Source organism: Gymnogyps californianus, chromosome 15 (assembly GCF_018139145.2).
Source record: "Gymnogyps californianus isolate 813 chromosome 15, ASM1813914v2, whole genome shotgun sequence".
Lineage (NCBI taxonomy): Eukaryota > Metazoa > Chordata > Aves > Accipitriformes > Cathartidae > Gymnogyps > Gymnogyps californianus.
In genome coordinates, this window is record NC_059485.1 from 3323656 (window position 1) to 3336916 (window position 13261).

The window sequence follows — 13261 nt, forward strand, 5'->3', positions numbered from 1 at the left end:
GGTCCGTTCCCCCCCCCCACTCCTACCCCTCTGCAACTTGGGGGGCCCCGGCACCCACCCAGCTCCAAGCCCACCGCCAAGGCTCCCCGAACACCTACAGCCTGGGCAGTTGATATTAAATGCTTTATTTTCAATATTAAAAACCAGTATTTTTAATAACTAAACAATGCTAAATTCATCTTACCAAAAAAAAAAAAAAAGGATGAGGTGTGGGGGGGGGTTTCTACCAGGGACACTACAGCCCCGGCCTCGGCAGGCAGCGACAGAGCCCAGGGCAGCGCTGCCTTGCCCGGCCCCCCCCCGCCCCCAGCCACACACGTACCGCAAGAGAGCCCGGGGGGGTCCAAAATGGTCCGGGATCCCCAAAAGGAGAGGGGCAGGAGCCAGGCTGAGCCCCGGAGCCACATAGGGACAGCCACCATGGGCCAGGGGACAGAGCTGGCGTCACTGCAGCCCCCTGTGAGGATGAGGCCGCGCTGGGGAGCCCAGGGAGGGGATTTGGCACAGTGAGACCCCCGGTGTGGGGCAGCCCTATGCCCCATCTGCCCCCCTCCCCCGCCGCCTCCAGCACCAGCACAGACCAGGGCCAGGAGCCGGTGTCCCCCCCGCAGCGTGATCCCATCCCAAACCCACCCGTGGCAGGAATTAGTGTCAGAAAAGAGCAGCAGGCACGGAGCCCAACCTGGAGAATAGCCCTTGGAGAAGCCACTAAGAGAAAAAGGCCACCTGTGACCCCCCCCCGCCATGCCGCTCAAGCCCTCCGGTGCCCACCTGGGAGCCAGGGGGGTCCACGCTGAGCTCCCCCGGGAAAGGGACAGTCCCTGTGCGGCAGCCGGAGCCTCCCGGCAGGCAGGGGACAGGGCTGTAAACTGCAGGGAGCCGGGCATGTAAACAGAGACCAGGGTACGGGGGGGCCGTGCCCAGGGGCTCCCGGCCCCCCACCTCCCCAACGGACCAAAACCGGGGGAATGAGGGGGATCCACGAACCCCAGCCCTCCCCGTGGAGTCGGGGAAGCAGCAGCATCCCCCGGGAAGGGGGCTCTGGAGCAGGGGACAGTGACACTCGACCGTGTATAAAAAAGAAAATTATCTTCCCCGGGAAGAGTTTGTGCACCACGGCCCCCGGGCTCGGGGCCGGCAGGGAGGGGGGCCGGGGCCAGCGGCCGGGCAGGGAGGCGCGGAGGGAAGCGTGCCGGAGCCGGGGTGCGCCGGCGACCAGCGCAGATGTTAGAGAAGAGGCAGTCTACGTTATGCGGGGAGGGGGCACGGGGGGGTCCAGTCGAGTCGCGCGTCCCGGGAATCCGAGCACTGAGATGGGCCGGGGAGGCCGGCGATGCCTGTGGGCGACGCAGCCACTGAGAAGGGGACCTGGGGGGGGGGCCCAGCTGCCCCCCTCCCTCCTCTACAAGCCCCAGGGACCATAGCCCCATCCTCCCCGTGATGGATGGGATGCCGGGGCACTGCATTGGGGTCCCAGCTCCAAACCCCACGGCACCCCAGGGTTTGCAGCCGGAGCGACATCCCCACCGCAGCACGGGGCCACCCACCCCCCCCGTACCCACCCTGGGGACCACCGGCCCCTCACGTACCTCACTTGATGAGGATCCCCGCGGGCCGGGCCTCGTCCTCGCTGGCGTTCCTCAGGTTCCTCTCCGCTTCTTCCGAGGACCTGGGGCAGAGCAGGGTGAGAGGCAGCCAGAGGCACCACCGCGCCCCTCAGCACTGGTGGCAGCGACTGTGGGCACTGGTTACACCATTCCCCCCCCCCACCGCCACTCACGCCAGGAAATCCTTCACTTCCTCCACGGTGATGTCCCCGGTGGTATCCAGCGGGTTCTCCATGCTGCTGTTGGGGGAGTCGATGGGGCCAGGCGAGAAGGCAGCCGGGTGCTCCTCGGGGGACCCTGGGGAGCCACAGGGACGGGAGGGCTGGGGGGTAACCACGACACGGGGCCGGCCCCGGAGCAGGGCCCATGGGGATGCGGTGCACATGGCGGGGACAGGGTGATCACTCACGGTCGCTGTCGGTGGGGGAGCGTCGGCCCTCGGGGCTGCACGGACGTGGGTGCCGTTCGCCTGTGGCAGCTTCGGCGTCGCCGTCGAGCTGTTGCTGGAAGGAAACACAGGGAGAAGTTACTGCCGGAGCCGGTGCCACGGGGTGGGTGTACAGGGGTGCTGCCATAGCAAAGCCCCCGTGCCCCCCAGGGCACGTCCCACCTGAGGCAGGAGGTGTCCTGGAGCCGGGTGACCTCCAGCCGGCACAGCGGCTCCGTCACGTTCCTGGCAGCTCAGCGAGAAGCGCTCGAACTCGGACGGCGAAATTAGGTAGAAACCTAGAGGAAGGGAACAGCAGAGAGCCTCAGGGACCCCCCGCGGGGCTGCAGCCAGAGACGATGTCCCATCTACAAGGGACATCACCCCCAGCCCAGGTCTGGTGCCCTCACCCTGGCCATGCTTGGTGAAGACGCAGGAGGCGATGCCGCTGATGTCCTCCTTACGGATGCAGCCGTAGTGGACCTGGGGCCGCAGGCCGGGCACGGTGAAGATGTGGATGTCACCCAGGTTGGTGAGACAGGCCAGGCAGTTCTCCAGCCGCTCCTCAGAGCCGGCGCTGGCCAGGCTCACCAGGGCCACCTTCCGCACCCGGCAGCCCTCGTGCGCCGTCAGCTTGAACTTGGTCTTGGCACTCACTTTGGGCAGCGTGAAGACCTGGGGGGGGGACACGAGAGGAGCCAGGTGCCGGGGGGGAAACAGGAACCTGCGGGGTTTCGGGGGGCACCCAAGCAGCCTCCCACCATGGAAACCCTTGGCAAAGGGCAGCACCTTCCCCTCGGAGCCACCACCCCGGGGACAGGCACAGGAGTCCCCCAGGACCTGGCCGGTCACCTCCAGCCCCAGTCCCTGCGCCCAGGGTGATGGGGACACCCAGAGAAGACACGGGACATGTTGTGGGTGGTGGGTCCCATCCCCACTGCAGCGGGACACCGAGCCCACACTCACCTTGAACTGCTCCTCGGAGGAGATGAGCATGGAGTGACTGCCCTGCATGTCGGGGGCCTTGGCCAGGTCCCGTGAGACCTCGTAGGGCTCGGGAAGGGGGTTCCCTCGCCCGTCCAGCACTGCGATGGCCACCACCGGCGCCCGGTGCATCAGCTGGATCTCCTTCCCCAGCACCGCCTCCACCGCCCGCTCCGAAAACTTCTCCTGCGACGGCACCTCCAGGGCGTAGGCGAACACCGAGCCAGAGTTGGTCCCTGCCCACATCGTGGGGCCGTGGTGGGCGGCTGCGGGGATGGGAGCAGCGTCAGAGCCCCCTCCCCACAGCGTGGCACCAGTCAGACCCAGCTCGGGGGCTTTTCCTGGGGAGAAGGGTCTCACCGTCTCGGAGGAAGGTGTCGGCGAAGTAGAGGCACCGCACCACCCCCGAGAGCGAGTCGTCAGCCGAGCGAGGCTCGATCCGCCGCTGCACGGGCGTCATCTCCACCTCGGGGGGTCCCGCCTGCTCGGCCAGCTGCGCGTTTGCCTCCTGCACCTTGGGACGGGGACACGGGGATCAGTCCCTGCCCGGTGGGGACGAGGAGCAGCCGTGGCAGCCCCGCTCCCTGCCCACCTTGCTAGAAGGGCTGCTGGCGTTGAGCCTCTTCTTGCCCGACACCCGGCTCTTGCGGATGCGGCGGAAGGACTGCCGCAGGGACTTCTTGAGGGACTTCACGCGGGACAGGGGCCCCTCCATGGCCAGCGAGTCGTTGGGGTGCAGCGTACACCTGCAGGCATCGATGCCGTTCAACGCCCAGACCCCCCGCCACGTCGCTCCGGGAGGGTCCCCGGCACCAAGATCCCCCCCCGCCCCCGCCATACCTGGCCAGCACGGGGTTGCGCCGGTAATAGTCAAAGAGTCCGAAGCCGTGGCTGGTGCCGAAGGCCACGAGGTTCCACTCGGAGTGGAGGGTGACGGCAGTGACGGCGGCGGGGGGTACGCACTGCACCAGCACGGTGGGCTGGAAGCCGGGGGCGAAGGGCAGGGGCCCGTTCCTGGGGGCCAGCCGGTCGTGGCCCTTCCAGGTGAAGCCCTCGCGGTCCTGCAGCAGGTCCACTGTGGCCACGCTGACCGCGTGCTCCGACTTCTCGTCGCTCAGCTCCATCACCAGCACCTGCAGGGGACAAGCACGGACGGTGGGGGACATGTGCCAGCCTCAGCCCAGGACAGCCACCCTGCTGCAAGCTGGGGGCTAAACCCCATGGGTAGGAGCCCTTCACAGACAGGCATGGAGGTCTGTAGGGTCTGTAGCCCCCCCCCCCGTGCCGTGGCTCCCCAAGGGGGGAGCCGAGAGGTGCCTGGCAGCCCCCACTCTGCCCCCCATCGCCCTACCTGCCCCGCCGTGCCGGCCACCACCATCTTGGCCGTGTACTTGCAGAGAGCGATCTTCTGCACGCCCAGGCGCGGGTCGTCGCTGTAGGGATCAAAGCAGCCCACCTGCGGGAGGGAGGGGGGGGCCGGGTGCCTTCATACAGCTGTGGGGGAGCCCCCCGGCGCACCCCCACGTCCCCCCACCAGCTGGCAGGTACCGGCTGCGGCGCACGGGCCACTCTGGGCATCACACCCGAGAAAGGTCTGTCCCCACGCGTCCCCTGGCTCTCCCCCCCAGCGCTGGGGTAGACCCGCAAGACGGGGCACGCGGAACAAGCGTCCCTTGTGTCCCCATGGGGCGTCACACGGCAGCTGTGCCCTGAGCCGGGGGACACGTCCCCGGGGTGCAGCCGGGACGGCTCCGGCGGGTGCATCCTCCGTGCCTGCCCCCCGCCCCTCCCTCCTTCCCGATGCCGGTGGAGGCAGGGGGGGTGCTGGGGTCCGCAGCAGTGTCCCCCCCACCCTGGGGACCTCACCTTGCGGAAAGGCGGCCACTCCTCCTCACCCGCTTGGTTGAGGCTGTCGTTGTGCTCGCAGTCTGTCTGGAAGATGCTGGCGGTGCCCAGCTTGTAGAGGGGCTTCAGGGAGACCCCCGAGGCGTCCCAGAACCTCACCGTGCCGTCCTCATGCCTGGGGCGGGGGACGGGGACGGGACGGGGAGGCCCTGTTAGCGTGGGGCCCTGACATCTGCCCGGCTAACAAGAGCCGCCTGTGTGCTGGCAGCCACTGTGCCAGAAGCAGGGGGACAAGGGGGGGACAAGGCAGGGACAACACAGCGGGTGACACACTCCTGCCCAGCCAACAAGCTGAACAAGAGGGGCGCAGCCCACCCAACAAGAGTGGCTGGACCCCCACCACCACCCCATCCCGCTCCCCCACCGCAAGAAGGGGCTGGAGGGGGCGGTGGGGGTGGGTGGGTGTGCGCACCCACGTGCACGTGTCTCGGCACGTTTTGGGTTTCCCAGGACCCCGTCCCCGCTACCAGACCACTCACCCGGTGAGGAGAAGCCCCCTCTGCGTGGGCTCCTGGGCCAGGTTCTTTCCCCCATCGATGGGCCAAGCCTGCAGGGAGGGAGGGAGAGATGGAGGGAGGAAGGGAGCCCACCCATAGGGAGCGGGAGCAAGCGTCACCCCTCTGCCAGCCCGTCCTGGGGGGCTTGGGGACCCCCCACCCCATCATCACCATCACTCACCGCGGAGGAGAGCCGGGGGCTCTGCTGCTCGCCGGCGCTGATGATCCTCTCCCAGAGCTTGAGGGGCACGTTGGAGACGTGGCAAGAGCAGGTGATGGCGGAGGAGTGGAGCGGCGCCAGGTACGGGGCAGGGATGGTGGGCCAGCCCGGCGTCTGGAGGTCGATGGCCACCAGCTCTTCCTCCACCAGCACCACGAGGGCACGGGGGTTCTCAAAGCCTGGGGAGGGGGGAGATAGCTGCTGCTAGCAGAGACCCCCCCCGCCTCCCCGCCGCCACCGGCTGCCTGGGGCCACCCCGGTGGGACGTACCTCCCTCAGCCGCCTCGGCGTTCTGCACGGTGAAGAAGTCGATGACGCGGGAGGTGAAGTCAAGCGTGGCCAGGGTCTGGCCCTGCAGCACGCTGACACAGTGCCGGTCACCGTAACTGGCCCGCGGCATCCCCCCGCTGAAGATGATGAAGGGATTCCTGGGTGGGATGAAGCAGCCTCCATCAGAGCCCGGACCCCACAGAGCATCTTCCCCACAGCCTCGGTGCCCCCCCCCCCCCCGTGTCCATCACCAGCCCAGCCTGGCTGCTGGGGGGGTGCACGCCGGAGCAGCCCCCCCCCCATGCCATGGGGACGTACCCTGACTCGCAGGTCCGCCAGAGAATTTTGCTGATGGCTTTGCAAGGGAACGGACCTGAAATGAAAATATCAACCCTGCGGTTGCAGCACCAGCACCGGGATGGGGCGATCAGCCCCCAACCCTGTGACACCCCCCCCCTCCCCATACCATACCGTAGGGGATGGTGGACATGACGGGCTGCTGGGTCCTCTGGCCGGCACCGCTCACCGCCCACACCATGTACCCACCGTCGCTGTGGGAGCTGACGATGCTCTTCCCGCTCTGCTCCCAGGCCAGGCTCTCCAGCTGCTGCAGGGGCACACGGGTGGGCTTGACACCCGGGATGGGGGGGGGACACACACACGAGGCCACGGCCCCGCCAGCCCCCCGCCAGCCCCAGTACCTGGTTCCCCAAGAAGAGGTGCTGGACGGTGCGTGTGGTCTGTTCCCAGAGGACCACCAGCCCCCGGCTGTACCCGATGAGGAGCCGGCTGCTGTCACGCGGGTGCTCCTGGATGGACTCCACCGGCCCCAGTGCCTTCCCGCAGCGGTAGTCATCGGGGACGCTGCATGGGGGGGGACACACACAGGGGGTTCGGGGGGGGACTGGGGGTGGTGGGGAGGGGGCACAGGGCCTGCAGGGCTCACCTCTGCAGGATCTCATCCGGGAAGAGGGTTTTGTCCTCCAGCAGCGCCAGGGCGGGCAGGGCGAGGAAGTACACCGCGCCGCCCTCGGTGCCCAGGCAGGCCACCGTGCAGGCGGACGTCGGCAGGACCACCGTCACCCGCGTGATGCCGGGGGAGCAGCTGGAAGGGGGAGCGGGGGGCTGCGTCAGCCCCGTGCTGGGTGTGGGGGAGCGGCAGAGAGACCCCCAAACCTCCCCTGCCCCGACACTGCATCCCCATCCCCGTTGGCCCAGGAGGACGGGGACAGGGACAGCCTCAGCGCTAACAGCAATTAGAGCCACTAATCACCCCCGGGCCCTGCCAGCACCTATAAAAAGCCCAGGGCTGCGTTTCCCCCCCCTCCCCGCCGCAGCATCCCAGCTGGGATCGGAGGAGCATCCCGGCGGGGAAACCACCGCCACCGAGGGGACCTTGGCTGCCATCCCGCCCCGAGTGGGGATGGCTGCTCCCACGCGTTGTTCCCAGCCGGTCAGCGGTATCGCTCCCGGCCGCAGCCCCGTGGCAGGGGGGGGGTGGCTGGGAACCCCCCCCCAGGCAAGTACTTAGCGCTGTCGGACCCTGGGCGTCCCGGGAGGCCGAAGCTGCGGGTCTCTTCCAGGTGGGAGCAGCCCTCCTTCTGGCAGATCTCCCAGAGGTGCAGCGTGTTGTCGTCCAGCAAGGAGAGGAGCAAGCCCTGGGGGTGGGGGATGACAGTGGGGTGGGTGGGGGGCCGGGAGACTGCCACCAGGCCCCCCCGGGGACACCCACCTACCTGGCCAGGGAGGAAGTGCAGCTGGGTGACGGTGGCTGTCTCTTTGTGCAAGCCCGTCAGCTCCACACCCGGTGCGCCGTATCTGGGGGGGGCCGTCAAAGAAACAACGAGGGTAGAGCCCCCCCACCCCTGGCAAACCCCCAGACCCTCCCAAATTCCACCCCCAGGTCACAGTTCTGCCAGCAGGCACCAGTTTAGCCCCGTGCCCCCTAGGGAAAGCCAGGGCAGAGCATCCCTGGCAGCACCCCATGCCGGAGCCAGCCTCCGTACCACCGTCCCTGGCTTGGATCCACCAAGCACCTCCAAGCGGGATGCCTCGGGTCAGGATGCGGCCGACACGTGGCCAGGGTGGGTGTGCAAGGGCCAGGCTGGCTCCTGCCCTCTGCCACCCCCTTCTTCCTCAGCCGCGGGGCCATGGCCGTGCAGAGGCGCCGGCAGCCCCGGCCAGGCCGGCACGCACCGGCAGCAGGGTGGGGTTCGGCATGCGCCGGCACAGCCTCACTCACCCGACTGGTCCCAGTTCCTCCGCCGGCAATGCCGCTCAGCAGGAACCAGGGCAGGACCCGCACGGCAGCTCCAGCACCGTACAGCACACCCCGACCTGCCGCCTCCCCGACATCCCCGGACCCAGCGAGCTGCTTCCCCCAGCCCGGTGTCACCGGTGTATTGCACAGCTACATCTCGGCACGCCATGTGCCAGGGGTTTCTGCCAGCCAGCCCCTGTGGTCCTCGCCCCCGGCCACCCCTCCGGTGCTCTCGGTGCAGGGAACCAGCCCAGCGGCTCTGCCTGGACTGACAGGCAGGAGCTGTCTGGCAGCGCCGGGCACAGCCGAGCCGACAGAGCCAGGACAGAGCTGCCGAGGCTTTGGGGAGGCCAGACAACAGGGCGTGCGAGGGGGAGCAGGGTGAGCACGCAGGGGGCTCTGGGTGCTACGGGGATGGGGGATGCCACCCATCCTCACTCATCTTGGGGTCTTTTCCCACCCAAAATGGTGCCACAGGCCAAAAGGCAGGCAAGCCCTCGGGGCAAGTGGCCAGGGAACACTGATGGCACCGGCTCACCGCAATGGGGGTCCAAGTCCAGGGTCCCCCAACTGCCCCAGGAGATCCCCTGGGCAGTGGCAGCCCCTCGATGCCGGGCTGTCTGCAGCTGGATCCACCCAGCCCAGCCGGGGAGCACCCATGGGTGCCCCCACTAACCAGTAGTGCCAGTCAGGCCAGCTCCGGCTGCTGCCTCACCCGGCCCCAGCTTTCCCGGCACCATGAACCTCCAGAAGCATCTTCTCGGTGGCAGCCAGAGTGGGGCCAGGCGGGCGCCGGCTGCAATGCCGTGGGCAGGACCGTGCCGCCCCACTGCCAGCCCCGAGCCGGGTACCACCCCAAAAACATCCTCGCAGAGGATGCGCAGAGCACCGCAGCCCCCCGCAACGGCGGCTCTGTGGCCCCTCGGGATGGGGTTTCACGCGGGGGTGGCTGGAGCCAGCGCCCCGTGGTGAGGCGGCCGAGCGGAGCGGCCGGCGACGTCGCGGTCGGGCTGGCACCGAGGCAGCCCCGGCAGGGAAAAAAAAAAAAAAAAAAAAAAACCAACAAAAAAACACGCCATCTTTGTGCTCGGGAGGCAGCGAGCCACCGGCCTGGGGGAGGGGGAGCACGGTGGGCCCCCCTCCTCATCCCGACCCGGGCGCAGCCGCCCCCACGCCCCCCCCCCCCCCCTCCCCGCACGCCCACCCCGCATTCCTGCGGTGCGGGGCCCCCCGAGCGCGGGCCGCATCCAGCCCTGGCCGCCCGCCAGCAGCCCTCTGAAGTCTCCCTGCACGCCGCCGGCAACAAAGCCCGGCCGGGCCCCCGCGTCGTCGTGTCCTTCCCACCCAACCCCCCCCACCCCTGGCCCCCCCCCCCCCACCCACCCAGGACCGGGCTCAGCGCCCACCACAGCCCCCCCCACCCTGGCGCCGGGCTGGCCGGAGGCCCCGCTGCCCCCCCCACAACTCCGAAGGCTGCACGGATGAGGCCAGGATGGACAGAAGCCCCCTGGGATAAGAGGGGGTGACACCGGGAAGCACCCTCCGCCTGGGATGCCACCCGGGATGGCCGAGCCCCTTTGCTCCCCCGGCGTTTCGGGCAAGGCGGGGGTTTCCTCCGGTCACTCCCTCCCCAGCTGCAGCCCAGCTGGACGGAGGGACAGACGGACAGACGCCGGCAGAGCGGGGGGACGGGGCGCTGCCGGATGGGCCAGCAACGGCATGGCCACGTCTCATGGCATCCCCTGGGATGGGGGCAGCCGGGGGGCGGGGGGGGGGGCATGTGGTGGGGGGGGTCCTTACCTCCTGCCCTCGGGGGGGGAAAAGGATACAGCTTCACAGCTCCCGCCTTGGTGCCGATGGCCATCACGCGCAGGGCAGGGTCGTAGGCCAGGGCGCTGGGCTGGCTGGGGAAGCCGTGCTCCACCGTCTGCCGTGGGGACAGGCAGGTCAGAGCCGGGACCCCCCACACACACCCCCGACCCCTCCCAAACCCCCCACAGCCCCCTCTCGCCCCCACGACTCCGATCCCGCACCAGCCTGAGCTTCACCCCTATGATGGAGGACCGTGAGGATGCTGCCTTGTCCCCCACTGCCACCAAGGTGGTCCTTGGGGAGGGGGGACATCACTCCTCACCCAATTTCCACCTGACACCCCAAAACAGACCAAACCCAACAGCCACACCAAAGGCCAGGGTAGATCTGAGCTCGCACAAGGCGCCCCACCACCCACCGGCACTTTGGGGAAGGGACCCCCGACTCTAAACCCCCTGCCCGAGGTGCGGATGCCCCAGGAGGGGTGAGCGGGGTCCAGCTCACCCCCACAGGCAGCTGGGACCCCCATCACGACGTCCCCGCGGTGCCGGGTGGCAGAACCAGGCGAGCGGGACCCGCCAGCGCCAGGGACGTCCCCTGCCGGAGCCATGTGCCGCCCGCGGGCACCTTCCCAAGGAAGTCCCGGCCGGCGATGGCGTGCCTGGGCTCGCCGGCTGGGGAGGGGCTGCCCGCCTGGCAGCGGGGGGACGCGGGGGACACCCACCGCCCCGGCCCGCGGCAAAGGGGACCACAGGGCTCTCGGGGGGAGCGGCCCCGGGGGCAGCTCGGCTGAGCAGCGACAGCGTGATCAGACGATACGGAGGCCGCCGGAGCCAGACTGGCCGGATCCTGACCTGCTCCCTTTGTCTGGGGCGGCCGAGAGGCGCAGCAGGGTGGCTTTTCACACCCGCCGGCGCAGCCACCGTCACCCCCTGGCTCCCGCTCCCCTCCAAAGGGCCACCTTCAGGAGCGTGCCGATGTCCCCAGCCCATCCAGGGGGGTCCCAGACCTGGTGGGGGGCGAGTTAGTGGATGCTTGTGGGTCCTGGTCCCTGTGGCAGCCCCACGCAGGGTTCACCCCGAATCCCTCCGGGGATGCACACTACACTGGAGGATGGCGGCAGGAGCCGGGACGGCAGCAGCGCGGGGACGCCCTGGTGATGTTTTAGGCGGGGGACCAATACGACGATGCCGGCAAAGACCCCTCAGCGCTCCCCCAAAAGCACCCTCCCAGCTCCCCCAGCCCCCCGGAGGGGGGACCTGGCTGGCAGCCCCCCACACGCAGCCTTTCCTCCCACCCGGCAGCGAGGCCGCATCCGGCAGGCTGTGCCGGCCCGGCCAAGGCGCGCTCCCGGCCAAATTACAGCAAATCCCAGGCAGATCTGGAGCTCGGGAGGAAAAACAACCGTTAATGGGAGGCAGGTGGGCAGCCAGCGGTCTCAGCGCCGGGCCGGCCGGAGCGGGACTGCTCCCCAGCCCCCCCCGGGACACCCCGCCGGGTGCAGACCCCCCAGGGTGCCTGCTCAGGTAGGATCCGGCCGTGGGACCATCCTCCCCAAAACTGGGGGGCTCCAGCTGGGCTGAGCCTCACGCCCCGGCCAGCCCCTCATCCACAGCGGTGAGTCTGGGGGGACAGGGCTGTGCTGGGGTGGGTGCTGGCTCTGACACCCCCCCCCCCAGCACACCCCAACACCTCCCAGCCCGGCCCCTCTGTGGGGCGATCCAGGGTCCCTCCGGTGCACACCAGAGTCCCCACCGTAAGTTTGGGCAAGCACCCGACGCCAGTGCCAGGATGCTGCCGAAGGATGGATGGACAGGCAGACACGGTCTGGGCTCAGCCAGGGGCCGCTGCCGGTGTTCTCCTGCACCCCGGGGCCAGGGCAGGAAGATGGTCCCAACACCACGGGGCTCCCGGGATGGGGCGCACCGAGCCCCAGGCGAGCACCCACCGGCACAGCCCATCCTGCCAATGCGCCGAGGGAAGGGTTCGGCACCCAAGGGCTCGCAGGGTCCCTCCCCGGTCGTTTGACAAGCCCGGGGGGCTCCCCACCCCGTGTGGGGGGGCCGAGCGGGAAACCTCCCTGGTGCCGGCCGGGGGGGGGGCCCAAGCTCTGGGTCTCCGATGCCGCCGGGCCCACAGAGACACATCTTTGGGGTGCAAGGGGACCCCAAGCCCCCAGGGGTCATCACCACAGCCCTTCCTGCTGACATAGGGGGTCCAGCCCCCCCATATCCCAGCCCAGGGGGGGTTGGGGTGAGGGGCTGAGCCTCCCCATGGGACATGGGGGTCGCAGCCAGGGATGCTCCGGGGCCGGACAGGGCAGGGGGCCACGGGGCACCCCAAAACACCGTTGCCAGCAAGCAAGGCCTGGGGGAAGCCACGGGGCAGGGGCAGCGCGGGAACCGGGGCGCTCGGGGGAGCCCCCGCCCCGGTGGGGCTGGGGAAGGGGGATGTCGTGCCGGTGAGGGGGTCGCATCCTGCCCCAAGGTGCCCCCCGGGTGCGGGAGGGGGTGCACCCTGAGGCAGGGGTGTCTGCTGCACCCCAGGGGAGGAGGGCAGCCCCCCAGCCTGCCCCCCCGGGGCGCATCCTGCACCTGGGGGTCCCAGTACCCACGCCCGGGGGGTGCATCCACCCCGGGGTGCCCCCACAGCCTGCACCCGGGGGTCTCCCGCACCCGGGGGTCCTGCCCCCCCGGGGGTGCCCCCTCTCTGGCCCCAGACCTGCTCCCTAGGGAGCAGTAGGGTCCCGGTGCGTGGGTCCCCACCGCGGCCGCCCCCCCCTACCCCCCGGGCGTGCACCCCGGTCCCCGAGGGGGCGGCACCCCTTGCGCTGCTCCCCTCCCGGGGGGCGGCATCCCGCCCAGGGTGTGCCGGAGCCTGCGCCACCGGGGGGCTACCCGCACCCCGCTCCCGGGGCCCTGCCCGACACCCCCGGTGGCTCCCGGTGGTCCCCACCCCCCGGGGTCCGCCGCCGCGCCTCCCGCCCCGGACGCACCTTGCTGAAGGCGAAGAGGTCGTGCCGGAGGCGGTCGCGGTGCGGGTCGGCACCCTGCCGCCGGAACCGAAACTTCATCATGGTGGGGCCGGTGGCGGCGCGGTACCGGGCGGGGCGGGCGGGGGCGGCGATCCCGGGGCCGGTACCGGGGCGGACGGTCCCGGTGCCGCTCCCGGGGCGGGTGGTGCCGGTCCCGGCGGGGGACGGTGCCGGTGTCGGGTCCCGGTGCGGGTCCCGGTCCCGGTACGGGTCCCGGTGCGCGCGCCGAGCACCGAGCGCCGCGC

At 70.0% G+C, this 13261-nt stretch overlaps 1 protein-coding gene across 1 annotated transcript; it reads right to left on the reverse strand.

The window, feature by feature from the left end:
• Positions 1-643: 643 nt before the first annotated feature.
• LLGL1 (LLGL scribble cell polarity complex component 1) lies at positions 644-13161 on the reverse strand. The gene is made up of 23 exons (XM_050905914.1): positions 12978-13161; positions 10000-10097; positions 7647-7728; positions 7453-7568; positions 6857-7015; positions 6612-6774; positions 6382-6517; positions 6229-6283; positions 5939-6068; positions 5602-5844; positions 5403-5470; positions 4885-5038; positions 4370-4474; positions 3859-4151; positions 3611-3764; positions 3379-3526; positions 3001-3284; positions 2445-2709; positions 2218-2333; positions 2017-2110; positions 1781-1904; positions 1590-1669; positions 644-1337 (listed from the first exon to the last, which is right to left on the reverse strand). The coding sequence occupies exons 1-22, from the start codon at positions 13056-13058 to the stop codon at positions 1591-1593; spliced, it is 3147 nt and encodes a 1048-aa protein (XP_050761871.1). The 5' UTR covers positions 13059-13161; the 3' UTR covers positions 644-1337; position 1590.
• Positions 13162-13261: the final 100 nt, after the last annotated feature.

Coding starts and splice junctions, on each gene's coding strand:
- LLGL1 (XM_050905914.1), bottom strand. CDS start 13,058: ATGATGAAGTTTCGGTTCCGGCGGCAGGGTGCCGACCCGCACCGCGAC. Junction 6,775..6,856: donor CCGGATGAGATCCTGCAGAG/GTGAGCCCTGCA, acceptor CCCCCCATGCAG/CGTCCCCGATGACTACCGCT. Junction 3,527..3,610: donor CCAGCAGCCCTTCTAGCAAG/GTGGGCAGGGAG, acceptor CCCAAGGTGCAG/GAGGCAAACGCGCAGCTGGC.